The sequence below is a fragment of the Artemia franciscana genome, chromosome 9 (assembly GCF_032884065.1).
Source record: "Artemia franciscana chromosome 9, ASM3288406v1, whole genome shotgun sequence".
Lineage (NCBI taxonomy): Eukaryota > Metazoa > Arthropoda > Branchiopoda > Anostraca > Artemiidae > Artemia > Artemia franciscana.
In genome coordinates, this window is record NC_088871.1 from 3,143,665 (window position 1) to 3,163,100 (window position 19,436).

Genomic DNA, 19,436 nt, shown 5'->3' on the forward strand with positions numbered 1-19,436 from the left:
TTATATAATTGAGTTATTATTGTATAATTTATGAGTTCGTAGCCGCAGTTCTTAACTTAGACAGATGTCACAATCGATGTCAAAATTTTTGGGTCGTACTCTTTTTCAAAAATATGTAAAATAAAGTATTAAGAGCCGAAGTATGGTTTACATCGCGAATATATTTTTTTTTTGGGGGGGGGGGGGAGTTGAGGCGTTCATAACTGATGTCGGATTCAAAATTCTTTAAAAGTGGGAGAGCTGGAGTTGGAATTGAAAGTTAAATAACAGTAGGAAATGGAGCTTTTTGTAACTCCTTACCAAATCTGAATAGGTTTTATTACAATTACTGGGTATAGAATCGTATATTTAAAATATGAAGTGTTGATTCCACCAACTTTCTTAGTAAAATCGGAGATATGGTGTAACGGACTCCGAATTATGAAGTTTCACAGCTTAGGCGACCATTAGCCTCGCTAGTAGTAGCTCAGCGGGTAGTTAACAGTTTAAATGTGTAGATGTAGCCAGAGTTCTGAATCCAGATTGGGTCGGACGAATCGGGGTCCATTCTGTTGATGGATTGTTTACTTGTGTCGTTTCCGCAAAATCTACAAAATAAAATAATTTTGGATGTAATTGCAGTTAGAATTCTTTACAATAGTGAGGTCAAATTTTCGTTTACCTCTATTCTCTAAACGTCTTAATATTACTTAAGTTAAAACCACCAGTCAAGTGGTATAATTCAAAGCGATAAAAGCTGCTTCGATCTTATAAGTTTCTATCGTATTTTACTAGCCGTAAAGTTAAGGTCACGTGTATCTAAATCCTGCTTATTGTCATACATTTTCTTACTAAGTTAATCAATAATTCCTGGACTATGAAAAAACGATAGAAAAAGAATTAAAAACTGTGTTACTGGCCTAATATAGCTAACTTTTTGATCGCCAGAACTACTAAAATCTTCAATTTTAGTCATTTGATTAGTTAACTAAAAGTCATAAGAAGTATTCATCAACCAAAAGGTTCTGGGGCCTTCATCTGCGATAATAGCCCTGGTGTTCAGTAATAACCCCTATGTTTTAGACCAGGGGTGGCCAAACTCTGGCACATACGCTGAGCATGGCAGTTGAGATACTTGCAAGTGGCACAAGGCCACTTGGACATAAATACTAGGTGGAAAGCGAAATGACAATAGAACCTTAATACACTCACCAAGGCATGGTTAGTTTTATTTAAAATCACTTAAATAAATATGGGTTTTAGCTAAGACTCGAATCTATGCCGAGTCAGGTTTTTTCTGTATTGATGGGCCCATGTTAACTTAAAACTTTTGCAGTGAATAAACATACCCTATTCTTTTAACATCAAATGATGTCTAGAGAAAACATATGTGATAGTTGTATCATTATTTTATCAATTATTTATTTATTTTTATTTATTTTTGAGCCATTTTTCGACTACTTCCAAATGTTCAGTTACTTTCAAATTTTATCAATATATGCACTCCCAATGACAGTGCAATAATACAATATTACTCAAAATTTTTCTTGGTTTAATTAAGTAAGATTAATAAAAACAAGATATTAACATCGCATCAAGATTTTATTATGTGATGATCGTGTAAAAACTAAAGAAAGCGATAGCCGGCGTGTGTGAACGTTGATAGAGGGGGAGGGATGCCTTACCCTAATGAGGAGCAAAAATACATCATGGAAATATCTAATTATAGGAAAATGATAAATATTTCCATTTTATTCTTGGTAAAAACAAAGCTCTTGGCAGCACCCCCAGGAAACTTCTGGGCGCTTATTCAAATATTGACGCATGGTTTGACGCAGTGGTGTCACTGCGTCAGTGGTGTCACTGCGTCACCACTGCGCAGTGGTGTCAATACTTTGACGCACTGCGTCAAAGTATTGACGCAGTGGTAAAAGCTGACCACTCATGTTTTAGACCCTTAATTTTTGTCTGACTAGTGAATTCATTTGTAGATTAAGTTACGATTTGGATGACTTCATATTGATACGAGATAAAAGATTTTTATTTGCGTAACTCATTTGCCGTTTACTGTTTTAGGGTGCATTCACATTCCGCCGTAGAGCCTTTCACGCTTGCATAACTTAGGACTACGGTAGGTTATGTAATCTTATGGAGCACAATTTGTCCGTAACGTCGGCATTGTCAAGTAGTCTTGAGCTCCACATGAAATTTTACGCTATGTAACTTTATGTTTGTCATAGAAACTTGAATATAGCGGCAAAAAGAAATGAAATTTCTGGATGAGTAAATCATAAATCTCGAAAGTAAATTAATTTACTTTTCTAAGAAAGCTTTTCCTGCTTGATTAGAGCTCGAATTTACATCTCCGTTCCTCATTTTTAAGTTTTGAATAGTATGCTATTGGTGATTATGATGATTCTAGACGATGATTATGATGGCTTCATGGATGTTTGCGTTAGTCTAGAGTGAAACGACTGATAGAAACGTATGAAAGGTAATCCTTATGTAATGAAAATTAGTTTATGTCAGGTTGATATCGTTTCAACTATATTCTTTGTCGTATTTGTCTGGAAAATCTTATTCATCACTTATTGAAAAAGTACAAAAACAGGCATCATAATTTGCTCCTTATTTGAAGTGCTTGCCTCATAGACTATAGACTATGTTTTATGATTATGTTGAGTATAGACTAAGTTTAAGCCTACTATCTTTGCAATTCAGGAGGAATAGATTATACTTAGTTGTTGCATTCTGAATTATTAATGGTGTTGATAATTTGTATTATTGTGATTTTTATAAGTTTAACCATTATTCATCCACACCGCAAAATTCATTAAAATTTTATCAGAAAAGGGTTTCAAGAAAGGCTAGACACAGTTCTATTGTAAATTGGTCCATTAGACCATGGAACATGCTACCTGATCATGTTGTTTCAAGAAATTATTTTACAACTTTAGTTGGGACCTCTTTTTATGAAGGATGGTATATAGAACCATAACAACCATGGCATTTGTATGACATTTTTTTTTTTACTTATGATTGTGATTTGTATGATTTGTTTTGCTCAGTGTCCCTAAAGAGAGTTTAATGAACTTGTCCCTTTGTGTATTCTGGTGTGTTTGCTTATTTTTTTGTAATGTGTTCAGCCTAAGGAGTTTATTGGTTAATTGTGGTACCAATCAATATCCAGGGGTTCAGTTCTTGTATTTTATATGTTGTTGCTTATTTGTTCTTGTGCGAGAGCTCTTTGATGTTTCTAAGGGATGCCACTAAGCAAGTATGCTTTGATTGTAATGAAACAGTCCAAATGCTGTTGTCAAATTCCTAGTGTCTTTTGTCTTTACCTGGCCTTAAAAAGAAATATTGTATTAATATATACTTTGTAGAAACTGTTCGTGCACGAAAAGGTAGGACTTCAGATGGTCAATTTCAATGTCCCAGGTGTGGAAGAAGATATCAGCATAAACATACGATGAATCGGCATGTTCGCTACATTTGTGGTTTACCGCCCCAGTTCCAGTGTCCTCTGTGTGAAAAGAAGTTTCATGTCAACTATAGGCTGAAGGAGCACCTCAAGGTAAGCAGTTTTCAATGAAAACCTACTACTACTATTGACTGTGTAAGCCTAGATATGCCCCTTTATATAAGGAAACATGCCAAGAAAACAACTCATACTTCATAATATGCAGAATGCAGAATCATGTCAACTATAGGCTGAAGGAGCATCTCAAGGTAGGCAGTTTTCAAGGAAAATCTACTACTACTATTGACTGTGTAAGCCTAGGTAAGCCCCTTTATATAAGAAAACATGTTAAGAAAATAACTCTGAAACATGTTAAGAAATACGCTGAAACTAATAATATGATTTTCGTTAAGATTTTATGACTTTTTCGGTGTTTCCTCCTTTTTTCGAAAACCACATAAATTTTCTCAGGCTCGTAGCCTTTAATGGGTAAGACTAAACTTAATAAAACTTATGTATTTGAAATCAGCATAAAACTCCGATTCTTTTGATCTATCTAATAGTTACAAAATTCCGGCTTATAGAGTTTCGGTTAGTACTGACCCGGGTCGCTCCTTGCTTACAGTTTGTTACCACAAACTGTGGTAACCCTGACCTTATTAGGAACCCTTTGACACCCTGTTCCTTATTAGAAAATGGATCCCAAATATTCTGAAAAATACTTTAGAAGAATTATAATTACTTACATGACTCATTCGTAAAAGTGTATTACTTCACGTTACCAACCCCCATGCCCCTGAAAGACACATGCACTCCATTGTTTTTAGAAGAGAGTGACTCTTTTTTTTCTTTATTATCATAGGCAGCGCAATAGCGCTGCCTAAGTAAAGAGCGATTTGTACACAATGTATTATTTATTTATTATATTTTTATATTTTTTTTTTTTAGACCAGGGCACTTCTTATCGAAGGAGCTGTCGTAGAAACTTAAAAAAAAAGCTCATTCGATTGGAATCGAAAAGAGCAATAGCGCAACAGCGCAATAGCGCTGCCTAAGTAAAGAGCGATTTGTACACAATGTATTATTTATTTATTATATATATATATATATATTTTTTCAGACCAGGGCACTTCTTATCGAAAGAGCTGTAGAAACTTAAAAAAAAAGCTCATTCGATTGGAAATTGACAGGGCTAGTGTCTTTTTTAATAGTTGAAAGTCATTGGAGGACAACCAACCCCCCTCCCACGCCCACCATTTCCCCAAGCACATCCAGTCAAATTTTTGAAATAGTCATCTTGTCCAGTGTAGTTAAAAAGTCAGGACATTATGTCTATTAGGATGAGAACCCCCTATCGCTCAGGGCAAGGGTTTTAAGTTATGCCCTGGGGACATATAAGGTTTCCATAAAAAACGGTGGTCATATAAGCTACAGAGGGGACTTATGGGATTGGTAATCAGAAGTTATATCCCCCTTTTTAGAGTCAAAGTGATTTGGGGGCAGCTACCCCCAACACTATCATTCCCCTAAACACATCCAGTCAAAATTTTGAGACATCCAATTTATTCAGCGTAGTTAAAAGGTCTGGAAACCATGTCAGGAAATTAAATACCCCATATGCAGTTAGTCAATTTTGGTAGTCATAAGAGCAAAATTAAAGGGAAAAACGAAATGTAGGTGAAAAATAAACCAATTTAGAATTAACTTAACATTAAACACTAATCAGTCGGGCGAAGAAAAATTATAAAGCTCCGATTGTTTGGTAACCAATTACTACTGGAAAATAATGAAGAACAAGGGGTCATTTTAAGGGTCTCTTTAAGGGGTCTCTTGAAAAAAAAATGACCGTGGATTGTCAGTTAAATTGACATATACTGATAATTCTTCGTTTAGGTTTTGATAATTTTGCATTTATGAAATTAAGAAAGGTGGAACATTTCAAACGTATTTTGTTTTCAGTAAAGCGCAAATTGTGTTTTGGTCTTGAGAAGGCATAGGGGTCATCAGCCCTACTCATGTTAATTTTTGCTGATCAAAATGACTGTCTCAAAATTTTGACTGGATGCGTTTGGAAAATGGATTGGCTTGAGAGAAGAGCTGCTTGCCCTCCAATCTCTTGTTGCTCTTAAAAAGGGCACCAGACATTCACGCTGTAATTGGGGTGCAAGGGGGAGGACTTTTCCCTTCATATATCTAGTAAAAACATTTTAAACAAGTAAAAACAAAGTGAAAATTTTTTAAACTGTATTTTGTTTTCAGTAAAAGCGCAAAATATTTTCTGGTCTTGAGGAGGCATGGGGGTCGTCAGCCCTACTCATGTTAATTTTTGCTCGTTTTGTGTTTGATAAAAAGGGCACTAGCCCTTTCAATTTCCAATCCAATGAGCTTTTTTCGTTTCTACGACAACAAATGTCCATCTGAAAATTTCTATCAGATGCATTACGGGAAAATACGATGTTTGGAGGAGTGGGAGTTATCCACCCTCTGATCACTCTGAATCTTTAAAAGGACACTAGAACTTTTGATTACCAATCCAGCGAACCCCCTGCGAAGTGTATTTGATCACAGTGTATTTGGCCATCTCAAAATTCTTATCAGATGCATTTCGGGAAAATTTGATGTGTGGGGGGGATATCCACCCTCCGATAACTCTGAGTCTTAAAAAAGGCCTCTAGAACTTCTTATTACGAATCCAGTGAGCCCCCTCAGAAGTTTATACAATCATCCCTTCTATATATACTATATACATTCGTAAAATCTTTGTCTGTAAATTTTACGCCCCCAGGGTCCTGTAAATTTTACCCTTGCCCTTTGGGCTGGTGGGGGGGGGTTGTCATCCCCAAATTCATAATTATCGAACCTTTCGGTTACTTTGAACAAAATGGCTATCTCTAAATTTTAGATTGGATGTGTTTGAGGAAATGGGGGGCGTGGGATTAGTTGCCTTCCAATCCTTTTTAACTATTAAAAAGTGCACTAGCCCTTTCAATTTTCAATCGAATGAGCTCTTTTCGAAGTTTTTACAACAACAAATGGCCATCTCAAAATTTCTATCAGATGCATTTCGGGAAAATACGAGGTGTGTGTCTGGCGAGGGTATCCACCCTCTGATCACTCTGATTCTCAAAAAGGGCGCTAAAACTAGTGATTGGAAATCCAATTAGCCCCCTCCGAAGATTATACGATAACTCTTTCTATATAAACCTTAGATGCCCCCCAGGGCATAACTTACGACCCTTACCATGAGGGTTGTGGGGGGTTTATCATCCTCAAATGCATAATTTTCGGATCTTTCACATATGTTGAACAAATGGCTATCTCGAAATTTCGATTGAATGCATTCGGGGAAATCGTAAGAGTAGGAGAGGGAGGGGGGGGGGGTAGTTGCCCTCCAATCAATTTTGACTATTAAAAAGGGTACTGTCCCTTTTGTTTTCCAATCGAATGAGCCCTTTTTGAAGTTTCTACGACAACTTCTATACGAAGTGCCCTTGTCTAAAGAAAAAAAAATAATAATACATTTTGTCCACATTGCTCTTTACTTAGGCAACGCTATTGCGCTGCCTATGATTAATGGAAAAGACTTCATATCTACCGAAGGATTCAGTCAGAAATCTATGGATGAGCTTCAGGGTCCCATCAAAGAATACGAGCAACTAATCGGAGGGCAAATTAAGCGCCGCGAGTTTTAGAGGACTTAAAACTCATAGTGTCACTCACTGTGCAACATTATCCTGCAAGACTAAATCATCTTAAGTTCAGTACATCAAAGTTTGGATTTCAGCTAAGGGTCTATCTTTCTTTTGATATAACCCGAAATTTCTGGAATGTAAAGAGGTTATTTCGTTTAAGGTTTTTGTTTAGATTGTTAAGTGGTTAGGGCTTGGTTAGTATGCAGAACACAGGCTGAAAAAAAAACACACAGAAGTAGACAAAATCCAGAAGGAAAATTATATGTAAGTAAATTATAAATGTGTATATAATACAGTTATGCATTTTTGCCCTATATCTGGCCATCCTGATGCCATATATCCGATAACCTTGTTTCATGTATACGCAGAGACGTAGTTCTAGGTCCAAGGTGCATCGCTTTTACTCATTTTTCTGTTTAAGGCAAATCATGGCGTTGAGTCAAATCCTGCAACATCGCAAGGAAACCAATCAGGAACAATGTCAATGCAAACTCCGCCCACCTTTACGCTTCAAGGCAGTAATAACATTGAAACCGGTGTTAAAATCCCCAAGATGGAGTGGGGACACCAGGTAAGTTTTTTTTTGTCTCCAAAAGGTTTTGAGAAATCCTGTAATTGCGCCTCTGTTTTTAAGGCACTGAAATTGTATTTACTTTACTTTTACAAAACTAGGAATAATTTGTTGTGAGACAAATTTTCAATATAGATGGTGGACCCGTGGCCATACGTAGCCCTATTTGTATCCTCAATTACTAGCTTTATTTTTATACCAACTTTGTGACATTGACTCTATGATCAGTGTCATTCAGAATAGATAGTATTCTGTAGTCATGCCTCGAGCATCTGCAAGGAAGCCTCTAGTCTGTTCCAAAAACTAATTCAAACCGTTAATCCAATTGAACGTTTCATACCTAGACACTGCCAACCATGTTACGAAAATCCAAAATCATAAGGAATTCTACTGGGAGTATTTCGTGGTAAATATCAAAAATTGCTGAACTATCACAAAGTAGCTTAAAGTAGCGATTAGACATAAATAATTGCCAACGATGTTATGAAAAGCCAAAATTATAATGAATTCTAGTGGGAGTATTTCGTGGCAAATATAAAAAATGGCTGAACTATCTCAGAAAACGGTGAACAGATTTAAAGTTAAAGTAGTGATTTGACAGAAATAGTTTGTGTCTGATAAAATCAGGCTATTTAATCTGTTCAATTTTATCCCAAAGATTGGCAAATATCGAGTTTTTCCATTACTTAGCTAGGTTGGTCTTCTTGTGCTCTTTCCAAGTAAACTAATGTCTTGCCTCACAAATTTTATATTGAGCCCTTAAAGGGGCCCCTAAATTGACACCTTGCTCCTCTTTAGAAAATAGTTACCAAAATTTCTGAAAACTACTTTAAACAGTAGTAAATACTTACTTTTTTCATTCCCAAAGATGTACTGCTTCACTGTACCCCCCTCCTCCCACCCCTAATGAATAAATATACAGTTCAGTATATATATTCCAAAAAAATAATTCATTGTTGCAACCCGTTTCTTCTTTATCATTTTAATGTGAACGCTAATTAATTGGCAAAAAGAAAAGAGTCCCGGTATTCTAAAACATAATGTGAACATTATGGCGGACTCTATGTTTATCCATTAAGGGGAGGGGGGTTACTACGCGCTCTTTCGGGTTTGAAATATGTAGCTATTTCACATTGTTTTAAAGTAGTTTTTAGTTTACCAATTTTTAGTGGCAAGATAGTTAGAAATAAGGTGTTACTTTAAAGGTCAGGATTCAAACTACAATTTGCGAAGGAAGCGATTAGTATATTTTGGGGAAGTGTAAGGAGATGCATCGAATTGTGTGTCACCATCTACCTAGCAAAGTCATGGGAAAAACTCCATATTTACCCAATATATAGTCTGAAACCTATGGCGGAGCTTAAAGGTCATATTAAAGAGAAACTGACAGCAGGGCAAAATCAAGTGCTTCTTCTTCTTGTTCTCTTTAACGTGGGCTTTTAAAGAATTTATAACTTCCACCGCCACTCACTGTGCAGCATTATCTAGCAGTAATACAAAAACTATCTCACGTCATAATCTTCAAATTTGAACATCAACTGAACGTCTAAGTATCTTTGGACCTAACCTAAAATTGTCTTAAAACAAACTCTTATTTCTGCTACTAAAAACGCACCGCAGCGCCAAACCGTCTGAGGCCAACACGGCTACGTACGCTCCTCTTCCAGCCCAATCTATCGAAACCCCCCTCTTTACATCCTGCCTCCCCAATTAAGGACGACCTGCTTTTCGTTTAGCCCTAGGTGGCTGGCCGGAAAGGACAATTTTCGGCAATCTGTCATCCTTCATCCCCAGAAAATACCCTAGCGATGTCAACCTTTCTCTCATTGTAGCCCTGAAATGTAGGATTGAACCCCACTTTTCGTACAGTCTACTGTTTAAAATACGGTCAGTTGGTCTCCTGAACAAATCTAGTAATTCTTCTTCTGTTTTTCGGAGCACCGATGCTTCAGGACCATATTTGACCACTGTTATCACTGTAGCGTCTAATATTCTGATCTTGGTTGACATACTTAACTTCCTATTCTTCAAAACCTTTTTCAACTGTGAAAAAAGTTGTGAAAAATACCCTGGGCATTGGCTATTCTACTTTTAAGGTCTGCACTGCAACCTCCGTCATTACTAATAATGCTACCCAGGTAAGTGAAGCTGTCGACTTGATTGATCTTTTCGTTACCCAACGTCACTTTATAACCTTCACTTATCCCTAGCCTTAGCGACTTAGTCTTCTTAACATTAATTTTAAACCTATTCTAGCACCCTGAACTCGCAAAACCTCTAAAAGCTCATTCATTTCGCTCACGTTCATCTAGGATGCTTAAATCATCATCATAATGTAAGTCCAGGAAAGTTTTACTTCCCCATTTGGATTCTATGTTCTCCCATTGTCTTTGGTGTGCTCCTTAAGACGAAGTCTATCAAAATGATCCACAGAACACAACCCTGCTTAAATTCTGATTTAATATGAAACCAGGTACTAACCTTATTTCCTACATTAATCGCAGCAGCGTTATTCTCGTAAATAGCACTAGTCACTTTAATGTATTTGACTGCTATACTATACAAAGACAAGACCTTTGCTAAAGCTCTTTTATTAGCTGGATCAAACGATTGCTCATAATCTATAAAACTGAGGACTAAAGTTGTTTAATGACTCAGGTACTTCTTAATTACTAGATTATGGTTGACATAATCTAGTAATTAATTTATTATCCGATAAAAAAAATCCGATCAAAATTTTGAGATGAACATTTTAATCAGCATAGTTGAAAAGTCAAGTTTAACGCCTCTGGGGATGACAAGACCCTTCAAGTCCCAGGAAAAAAGGATTGTAAGCTATGAAATAGCGTTTTGTTATTGGGAAGTAATAGATATTTTGGAGGAGAGTAAATTTTATGTGGGGTGATTCTCTGCGGGGAGGATTTTTCAAGGGAAGGAAGTTTCCGGGGAAAAACTTTTAAAAGGAAACTATACACGGGGGATTATACCAGAATTCTTATATAAATTATTTTTATTTGATTTACTGTCTCTTTGGCAATTCAATTTTTCATGTAGAGATATTCGAGGAAAATCTCCCAGGGAAATTTTCAAAGGAGTTGAGATTGTCTGGAGGATTTTTCTGTGGGGAGGGGGGCTTCACAAGGGAGAAACTTTTCATCAAGACAGTGGGAGAAGAGAATTTCCTGTTCTCCATGGAGGGGAGATTTCCGGCATGATCTGAAAAGCAATTATAAATTAAAGGAAAAATAGGTCTTTTTTCAGAAAAAAAAGTTAGCTAAAATTAATTTTCCAGGTGGAATTCTCCACCTAGTCTAAGAGGGAAAATTTGGTAGACACACCCTCTACCTTTCCTAAAGCCTCACTGTTCTTCTCTTGGAGCTTTGTCTACAGTATCCCTAAGTCTAAAAAGTATCATCAAACTAAGTAATTTGCTACCTAAAGAAACTTGGCTAATGCCTCTATAATTACCTCATTCATTCGCATCATCTTTCTTATACAGGGGTTTAATTAGAGTTTTTCTAAAATTGCTAGGTTCTTCCCCTTTTTCAAAAATCATACTCAATCTTCAATAACTTATTTCTAACCTTATAACAATCATCATATTTAAGAACGGCTCTTTTTCTATCCACCCTTTTATTTATTTTTATTTTTTTAGATTGTAAAATCTTTAGGTGTGGTTAATATTCAAATATAATTGCTAGTATACGTGGTGTCTATGTTTATCCTATATCTGAATACCCTAATGTTCTGGGTATCCGACTGACTGACCGACCGTATTTCAAACAGTAGGATGTGCGAAAAGTGCGGCTCAATCCCGCTTTCTATGACTATAATGAGAGAAAGGTTGAGATGGTTAGGGCAGGCTTTGCGGATGAACGATGACAGACTGCTGAAGATTGTCCTTTTCGGCCAACTGTCTAGGATTAAACGGAAAGCAGGTCGTCCGCGGTTGGGGTAGGAGGATGTCATAAAGAAAGATTTAAAGGAAATGGGAACTTCCTGGGAGGGTCTAAATAGAGAGGCTTTTAATATATTGGGATGGAGGAGGATATATTGGGATGGAGGAGGAGCGTACGTAGCTGTGTTGGCCTCAGGCGGCTTGTAGCTGTGGTGAGTTGATGGTAGTAGTAATAGTAGTAGTAATGCCCCATATCCGGTTGTCTTGTTTCTGGGATACGCGGAGATATAATGCTAGATCGAAAATGCATTAATCTTACTCATTTTTCTGTTGAAGGCAAGTCATGGCGTTGAGTCGAATCTGGCAACATCGCAAGGAAACCAATCAGCAACAATGTCAATGCAATCTCCATCCACCTATACGCTTCAAGGCAGTAACAATATTGAAACCGGTGTTAAAATACCTACAACAACGGCAGCTATATCCCTTCAGCCAGCCAATGACACCACTAAATTATACATAACAGATGTCAGTTCATTTCCTAGTCTTAATGTTAGCCTTTAACTGATGCTAATATAACTGTTGTACGGTGCCATTTATCTTGTGCCATACAGTAGTGAACTAATCAAATGTGCAAATATTTGTTTTACCAAAGAACAGCACCCCCTGTGTTCTAGTCGATTGGTGCTTTATAATGCGTGTAAATACTTATTGATTAAGGTTAAATCATCTAGTCGATGAAGTTTTTGGTTTGTTGTATGATCATTTTTTTATCCTTGTAAATAATTTGTGATTAAGGTCCGTTCATAGTTTGTATTTGACGAAGTTTAATTCTTTAGTTCGTTTCAATATTGTTTGTGTTGCATTATTTATTCATGTAAATACTTATCAACTAGGACTAAAACATAGTTTCTAGTCTACGGAGTCAAATTTTGTTTTGTTGCATTATTCTTTGTCTTTATTCTTTTTTTCCTATAAGATTTAAACAACTCTTAAGGATGAACGCCAGATTCTGTCGTTATTATTCTATTTAATAAATAAAAAAAATGGATTAAATAAAATATTTTGAGAAAAAGACAAAGATCTATAAAAACAACAGAAAATAAGCCGTCTAGATTGACACAGATTTAATTGATAAAGTTTGTATCTCTGATGTAGTTTCGCTACCTTATCCATTTTTTTCTACTAATCTCAGCTATCTAACAATCAGCTCTCAGTTGTAGCACCGAAAACAGAACTGAAATTAGATAAAAAATAAGCATAAGCGTAAATACTTCAAAACACTTTTTATCACTTTCGAATATTTTTTTTTACATACTTTTTAATAAATTCCCCTTTAGATATCTTCATAATAAGCTATTATACTCACGCGAGTGAGTTTAATAGCTTACCAGGTCTCTGAGATTGGTCTGAAAAAAAAATACGGCCAAAAAATTCACTCTTCCTGTTTCATACCCTTCCCTTAGGAAAATACGGCCAAAAAATTCACTCTTCCTGTTTCATACCCTTCCCTTAGGAAAATACGACCAAAAAATTCACTCTTCCTGTTTCATACCCTTCCCTTAGGAAAATACGGCCAAAAAATTCACTCTCCCTGTTTCATACCCTTCCCTTAGGAAAATACGACCAAAAAATTCACTCTCCCTGTTTCATACCCTTCCCTTAGGAAAATCTGAGGTGACTGAAACACCCTGTGAAAATTATTTTCTGTTGCAAAACTTAGATCTACGGCCCGATCCCTCAAGCTATATAAAATCTATTGACTCTTTCAGTCCGTTTTTGTTTTCCTATACAGAAGTTCCTATGATTTTCAGAACTTACTATATTTTCTTTGTTCGCTCATAAAATAATTAGGAAATGGTTCAAAAAAACGAAGTCCTTGTACCAACTAGTGTTCCTGAATTACAACCAAAAAGGAAACATAATAAAATCATTAGCCAGTACAAACTATTGTTCCCAAATATTAGTTCCCAAAAAACCATACCATTTTTTTCTGCCGTTTTTTTCTATAAAAGCAAATCCATCTTATTTTTTTTCTGCTTTCTGTCCTAGAGTTTTTTATGTTGCACACATCCTTTTGAATCAACGTAGGTGAGATACTCTGGTGTTTTTGAAACCTTTGATCTCCTTTTAGAGGTAAATAGAGCAATTGCACTTGTCTTTTTGGCTAATTTTCCTCAGCTATAACCAGATAGCTATCATATATGAGGTAGCAAATTTTGAGGGAAAGATTGATCTGTCCTACAAAATTTCAATCGAAATTTGATAGATTCGATTTTTAGTACTGAACTGCGGGAATAAACATTTGTGAAGTTAGTTTTCTGGGCCTTGTTTGCTTTAATACTGGACTAAAGAGAAACAGACAGTATATTTGAAAAAAGAGAAAAAAATCTTATGCCTCTAAAACTTTTCGTTCCTTTTACTCGCTTAAAATTGTGTCAGGCCTACCATCAGATGTACTTAGACATGGGCTTAAAAATCTGGGGCTACTTGTCTCTCCAGAAACAAGTAATAATGTGATTGTCTTACAAAATGCGTCACAGAGTTAAAGCCAATAGAATTAATGTACTCTTTAACACGGAAGTAAAGACCGTATATCTCTTCTTTTATCTTTGACTAAACCAAAGAAAATATGGTCAACTTACAAGAGTTTAAACTGGCGCTAGTGTCGACGAAAAAACACCAACGCCATCGAACGTTTGGTTTGTCTTGCCCCTTGTTTAGTGTAATTGACAAAATTAATGTAGCAATAAGTGTCTGATCTCAGTTTATGAAACAAATATAATTACTGAACATCGTTAGGTTAAATAAATTTTCCTAAAGATATTTTGGATGATATTTTGAGGGGGGGTATCAGTTAAGCTGTTTTATTTGCTCCTTAAACAAGTTTTGGGTCATTAAGAGCTTCTGTGTGGCTGTAAAAACAGCTAGAATATGATATGAATCTTAGCAACAAAACGTTCCCTTCTTATTAGTAGGAAAATCAGTATTATTCAACAAGTGCACATTTACTAGTTCAGTTTCTTTTTCATACAATATTAAGATGATTTTAATGATTGAAACTTTTCTAATCCGATATTATTTGTAATAGGAAGGTAAAATTGAATAAAAATGATGAAAGATAGACATTATCTGCTATTTAACGTTCATTTTCAGTATTAATTGATTTCGGCAAAAAAGAAAATTATTTATAATAGCAAAGAGTAATTGATTTTGCATTCTTCTAGATATGTGATTGATGGCTACGTTCCTTCACATACCAGCTTTAAACCTTAGATATCGAGTTTGGTTGAACACGAATTGAAAAATGCTTTCAGGGAAATGGATTCAGTTTCGGGTTGTCAGTTCTGTTTAACAAGACTTGTTGTATCTGTTTAAAACTAAAACAAAGTCACTGAAACTAATGAAATAACATCAAATTGCAACTATAAAAAATTAGCTTTGAAAAACCGCACATGGGTTTTTTTTCCCTTTTTTTGTCTTTAAAAACAGGCACTTGGATGTCTTACCACGCATAATCTTTTATTACAAAGAACAACCTGAGCCAAATATTCAATCACTTTTGAATCAGATACGCTAAAAATTTTGATGAACTATTTGAAAACCTGATTATGTAATTTTGACGAATTAATTTGTTGACTTTTTTGTAAAATTAAATGGCATAATTTAACATCAACTTTTTATCGTATATTTATTGTCCCATTTTTTATCTTTTGACGTATGGCCCAATCGTCATTTACTAGCATAACAAATTGACTTGTCCTGTAATTTTACGTTGGTTTGGTCAGTCCCTAATGACTTGGTTATTGAGACACACTTCCTCTTTTCCAAAGGGGTGGATTTCCCCTAAAATTATTTGAATAAGAATTTCTTTCTTTATCGCACATTTTGCTATTGTGTATTGTCTGCTTCGTGGAATACCCACACCTTTCTGAAGCTTGTAAAATCTATAGCTAAGCACATACATACAGAAATTACTTTTTCTGAGGGGAAGAGGAGTAGAAATAAAGAACAGCACAAAAGACATGCCAATTATATGAAAAGAAGGCAAATTTATAAAACTATGTCACATTAGGTTTAAGATGTGCTTAATTCAATGTGCCATCTCATCTTTTTGTCTAGTAAATAATTTGTAAAAATAAGTTGATATTATTCGCAAAAAAACTTGCTGCAATGTATTTTTTCCTAGTGTGTTACAAAGAATCCTATGGATTTTCATGTTAAAATATGTTATACACGAGCTGATCCAGAATGTGTTCCTAAATTGCTTGGTTGATTTTTTTTTTTTTTTTTTTTTTTTTTTTTTTTTTTTTTTTTTTTTTTTTTTTTTTTTTTTTTTTTTTTTTTTAATACAAAAGAGAATGTGACAAGCACCATGATATTGATAAATATTTGCTGTTAAATTTTCTTTTGTTATTATTGTTCAGTCATTGCGTGCGTTGCATATATTCCTTTTTTTCCTATTCGAAATTTGAAAGCGAAGCAAAGCTGAAACTTTATCTAAGATTCTATTAATATTTTTGTATTACTTCGTTATTATTTCTATCATTTTTTCTAAGATTTTATTATTATTCTATTAAATTCTATTGCACGAATAATTTATTGAAGGTGTTCAGAACCGTTACTTTTTTTAGAGTTGTTAAGAATGGATAGAAAATACTATGAGAAATAGTTGTTCAGGATTTGTTTTTTGGGCATTGTATTTGAAAGAGGTTAAAATCAAAATGCAGGGGTTATGTTTTCTAAAATAAGGGTGTACGGTTTTCTCGATTTTAGCGTTGTGGGATTTATAAGGCATTTATTTATAACATTAATCTTGGCTATGGCTGTATCTCAGTCAAGGTTACAATGGCTATGGTTGTATTGTTACTCAAGTGTCTGTAAAAAAACAACAAATTTTTAACTTTACATTCAGTCCTGAACATTAGGGAGGCTAAGATTTCTTGAGGGGTGGCCTTTTTTATGAGGGGTGGGAGGAGTTGACTGAATAAGGCCTACACGAATGTGCTTTCTGGTTATACGTGTAATAAATGGGACATTTCCTTGAAGTTAATCAGAAATAAAAATTCATCTAGACATGGTGGGACTAAATTTTCCCTGTTTTTCACAGCTTTAATCGAAATTGAAATCCACATTTTAGCTTCAAATAATCCTGTTTATTGTGAGGCATTTGGGTGAGCATCCATGGTTACCCATGGGATGGTCAGATATAGTTCCTTTTTTTGCTAAAAACGGAATTATTTTACTTATTCTTTTAAATTAGGGATTCCTCCCGATTTATATTCATTTTGAATGTTTCTCCAATGTTTGACTAAAATAACCCGAACATTTTCGATGCTGAATGTCTATCCTTTTTGTCAAGAAGACGGCTTATCGTTCGCACGTGATCCGGTTCTTTAATTACGGTTTTATGTCTGCCTACTCATGGTTATTCGAGTGTCGTAAAAAAATTCAATTTTTTTTTATGCCTATTTAGTCCCGAACATTAAGAAAGTTAATCCTTAACGACAATTACACTTTTTTATAGGGGGTTGACTGAAACTTTAATAAGGATTATTCGAGTAATTTTTCTAGTTGACACTGGCATCCAAGTTTTACGTTCAAATGGTTGTTTTGGGGGAAACGGAAAGTTGGCGCATAAACTCGGCAATTTTCTTATTTTCTAATAAGCAAGTTTTACAAAAATGTAAATTTTAACTTCATATTTAGTCTTAGGCAATATTTACCTCTAGTCTTGTCAGGTGTTCGCTTCAGAAGTGGTTTGTTAATCAGTTTATATTTCATCCTAACTAGTCAGTGACCAAAGTGTCTACGTTAAAGTGCATTTGAACGTGCGCGTGGCTGAATTAGTTGTCGAAGTTGTTTTTTTTCTTATCTTTGTAAAACTGTGTAATGTATAAAAAAATTTTGAATATGATTTTTGTGTGACATCAAACCAAGTTTCTTTTATTTAGAATGTGTTTGGCTAGGGTTCTTAAACTAGTGTTTTGAAACATGCACATATGCATTAATTCATTTTCGCAAACAGCAGAAGGAAATTCCCACTTTAATTAGAAGTTCCCACTTTTCTCAATTATTATTTATTTCTTTTTTCATACGTAATTATGACTAAAACTGGAAAGTTTGGCTTTCACATGTTTTAAGAGCCAAGAAAAATCCTTTGTTGTACACCTAATGATGATAGAAGGTAATAAGCTTACCTAAGCTATGGATGTCAGGTGACTGATTTTTCTTCTAACGATAATTTCGACAGGACCTGTGCCTGTCATCATCAGGTTAATTCCGAAAAAGGTTAATTCAGGTGTTGTACACCGAAAAATTATAATAATGTGTGAACACAGAATTGGGCGAAAGGCAGAAGTTTCCTCCAAGATATTTTCTAGAGACTATTTATTATATATATTATATACTCTATTTATTCGCAGTAAAAAAAAAAATACATTAAGGAGACTAGCAACATAAAGTCTTCTAAGACGACATTCAAACCTTCGATAAGATGAACTCAACTGGAGCAAGATACATATGTTAAACAATTAAAATAAAATGAGTTTGAAACTTATCAATATTTATAAATAGAAAATAGAATCAAAATAAAAGTAACTATAGGTCTGTCTGCAATTTTTTTATTCTATCTTCTAGATTCTTTTCCTCTTAATATTGCTTGATTCTGCAGTTTTGAGTGCGTTTTCTGTTACTTTCAAGCTCGTATATTAATCATATGAATTAGCTATAAAGGTGTTTCTTGTTAGCACTAAATTTTGAAATTTAAGTTTTAAAATCAATGTTGGTGCATTCTTTTACTGTCAATATGGAGTGCTGTATTACCACTCTGATTCGAACATTTAAAACAAGCTAATATCCTTTAACAATACCAACAGGTAGCAACAAGAGTAGATTGTTGAACAAAAATACAAAACTTGGCCTGAATATCCGGTGCTAATGAATAAGAGATCGACGAGGAAAACGATTAACTATTGGAAAAACAATTTTCCTATTGTTAGCAATATGAAAGCACATTCTTCCGAAAAGGTAGCTTTGTTTTGTGTTTGGGCTCTAAGGCTTTTTATCCGTTCGAGCCATAATACAGTGACACTTGGACAATTTTTGAATATGATTTTGTGTGACATCTAACGAAGTTTCTTTCATTTAGAATATATTTGACTAGGTTAAAATAGCATTTTAAGACTAGGTTAAACTAGTTTTAAACTAGTGTTTTGAAACATGCACATACGCGTAAATTCATTAATATTTTCCTTGTTCTTTATTGTACTCCAATGTTTCTGTTTTCCTTATTTTAAGTGGATAATAAATGATTATGGTAGACACGAAATATATATTCATATATTATATATTCTGTATGTACATTCCGTATCCATATATTCATGAATATATATTCTATATTTACAAAGTAAAAATAGAGTAAAAAAGATCAGAAATGTCAAGTTTATTAGTTAAAACATTATAAACCCCGAAGGTTAATTCAAAGAAAATATTATATTTGTATTAGATAATAAAAAGGTATTTTAAACAAATATATAAATCTAGGTGTCATCAAGTATTCATTGCTAAACAGTTATAATATTAATTAACTATAACAATATACAAATATGAAACAAGTAGAGGAATAATACTAGTCTACGAAAGAAAAAAGTAAACTAAATATGTAAATTAGAAAATAAAGTAAAAAAAAAAATAACCTGAAAACATACAAGTTTCCTGTCAAAATTGATCTGCTAGACAAAATTTAACTTAATTTTAAAATTGTGGTCCTTGCTCACACACCTGATTTGTTGCACTTTGGGCCACATTTGGTCAGTTTCTTCCATGTGTAGG

The 19,436-nt window shown here is 34.6% G+C and overlaps 1 protein-coding gene across 2 annotated transcripts in view; it reads left to right on the forward strand.

The window, feature by feature from the left end:
• Positions 1-17,538, forward strand: part of LOC136030887 (zinc finger protein 131-like) — a 54,924-nt gene extending 37,386 nt beyond the window's left edge. For both annotated transcript variants that reach the window (XM_065709979.1, XM_065709980.1), the window contains exons 4-6: positions 3,366-3,556; positions 7,556-7,705; positions 11,940-17,538. In XM_065709979.1, coding sequence (XP_065566051.1) covers positions 3,366-3,556; positions 7,556-7,705; positions 11,940-12,167 — 569 coding nt within the window. In that variant the 3' untranslated portion in view covers positions 12,168-17,538. The remainder of the gene's footprint in view (positions 1-3,365; positions 3,557-7,555; positions 7,706-11,939) is intronic.
• Positions 17,539-19,436: the final 1,898 nt, after the last annotated feature.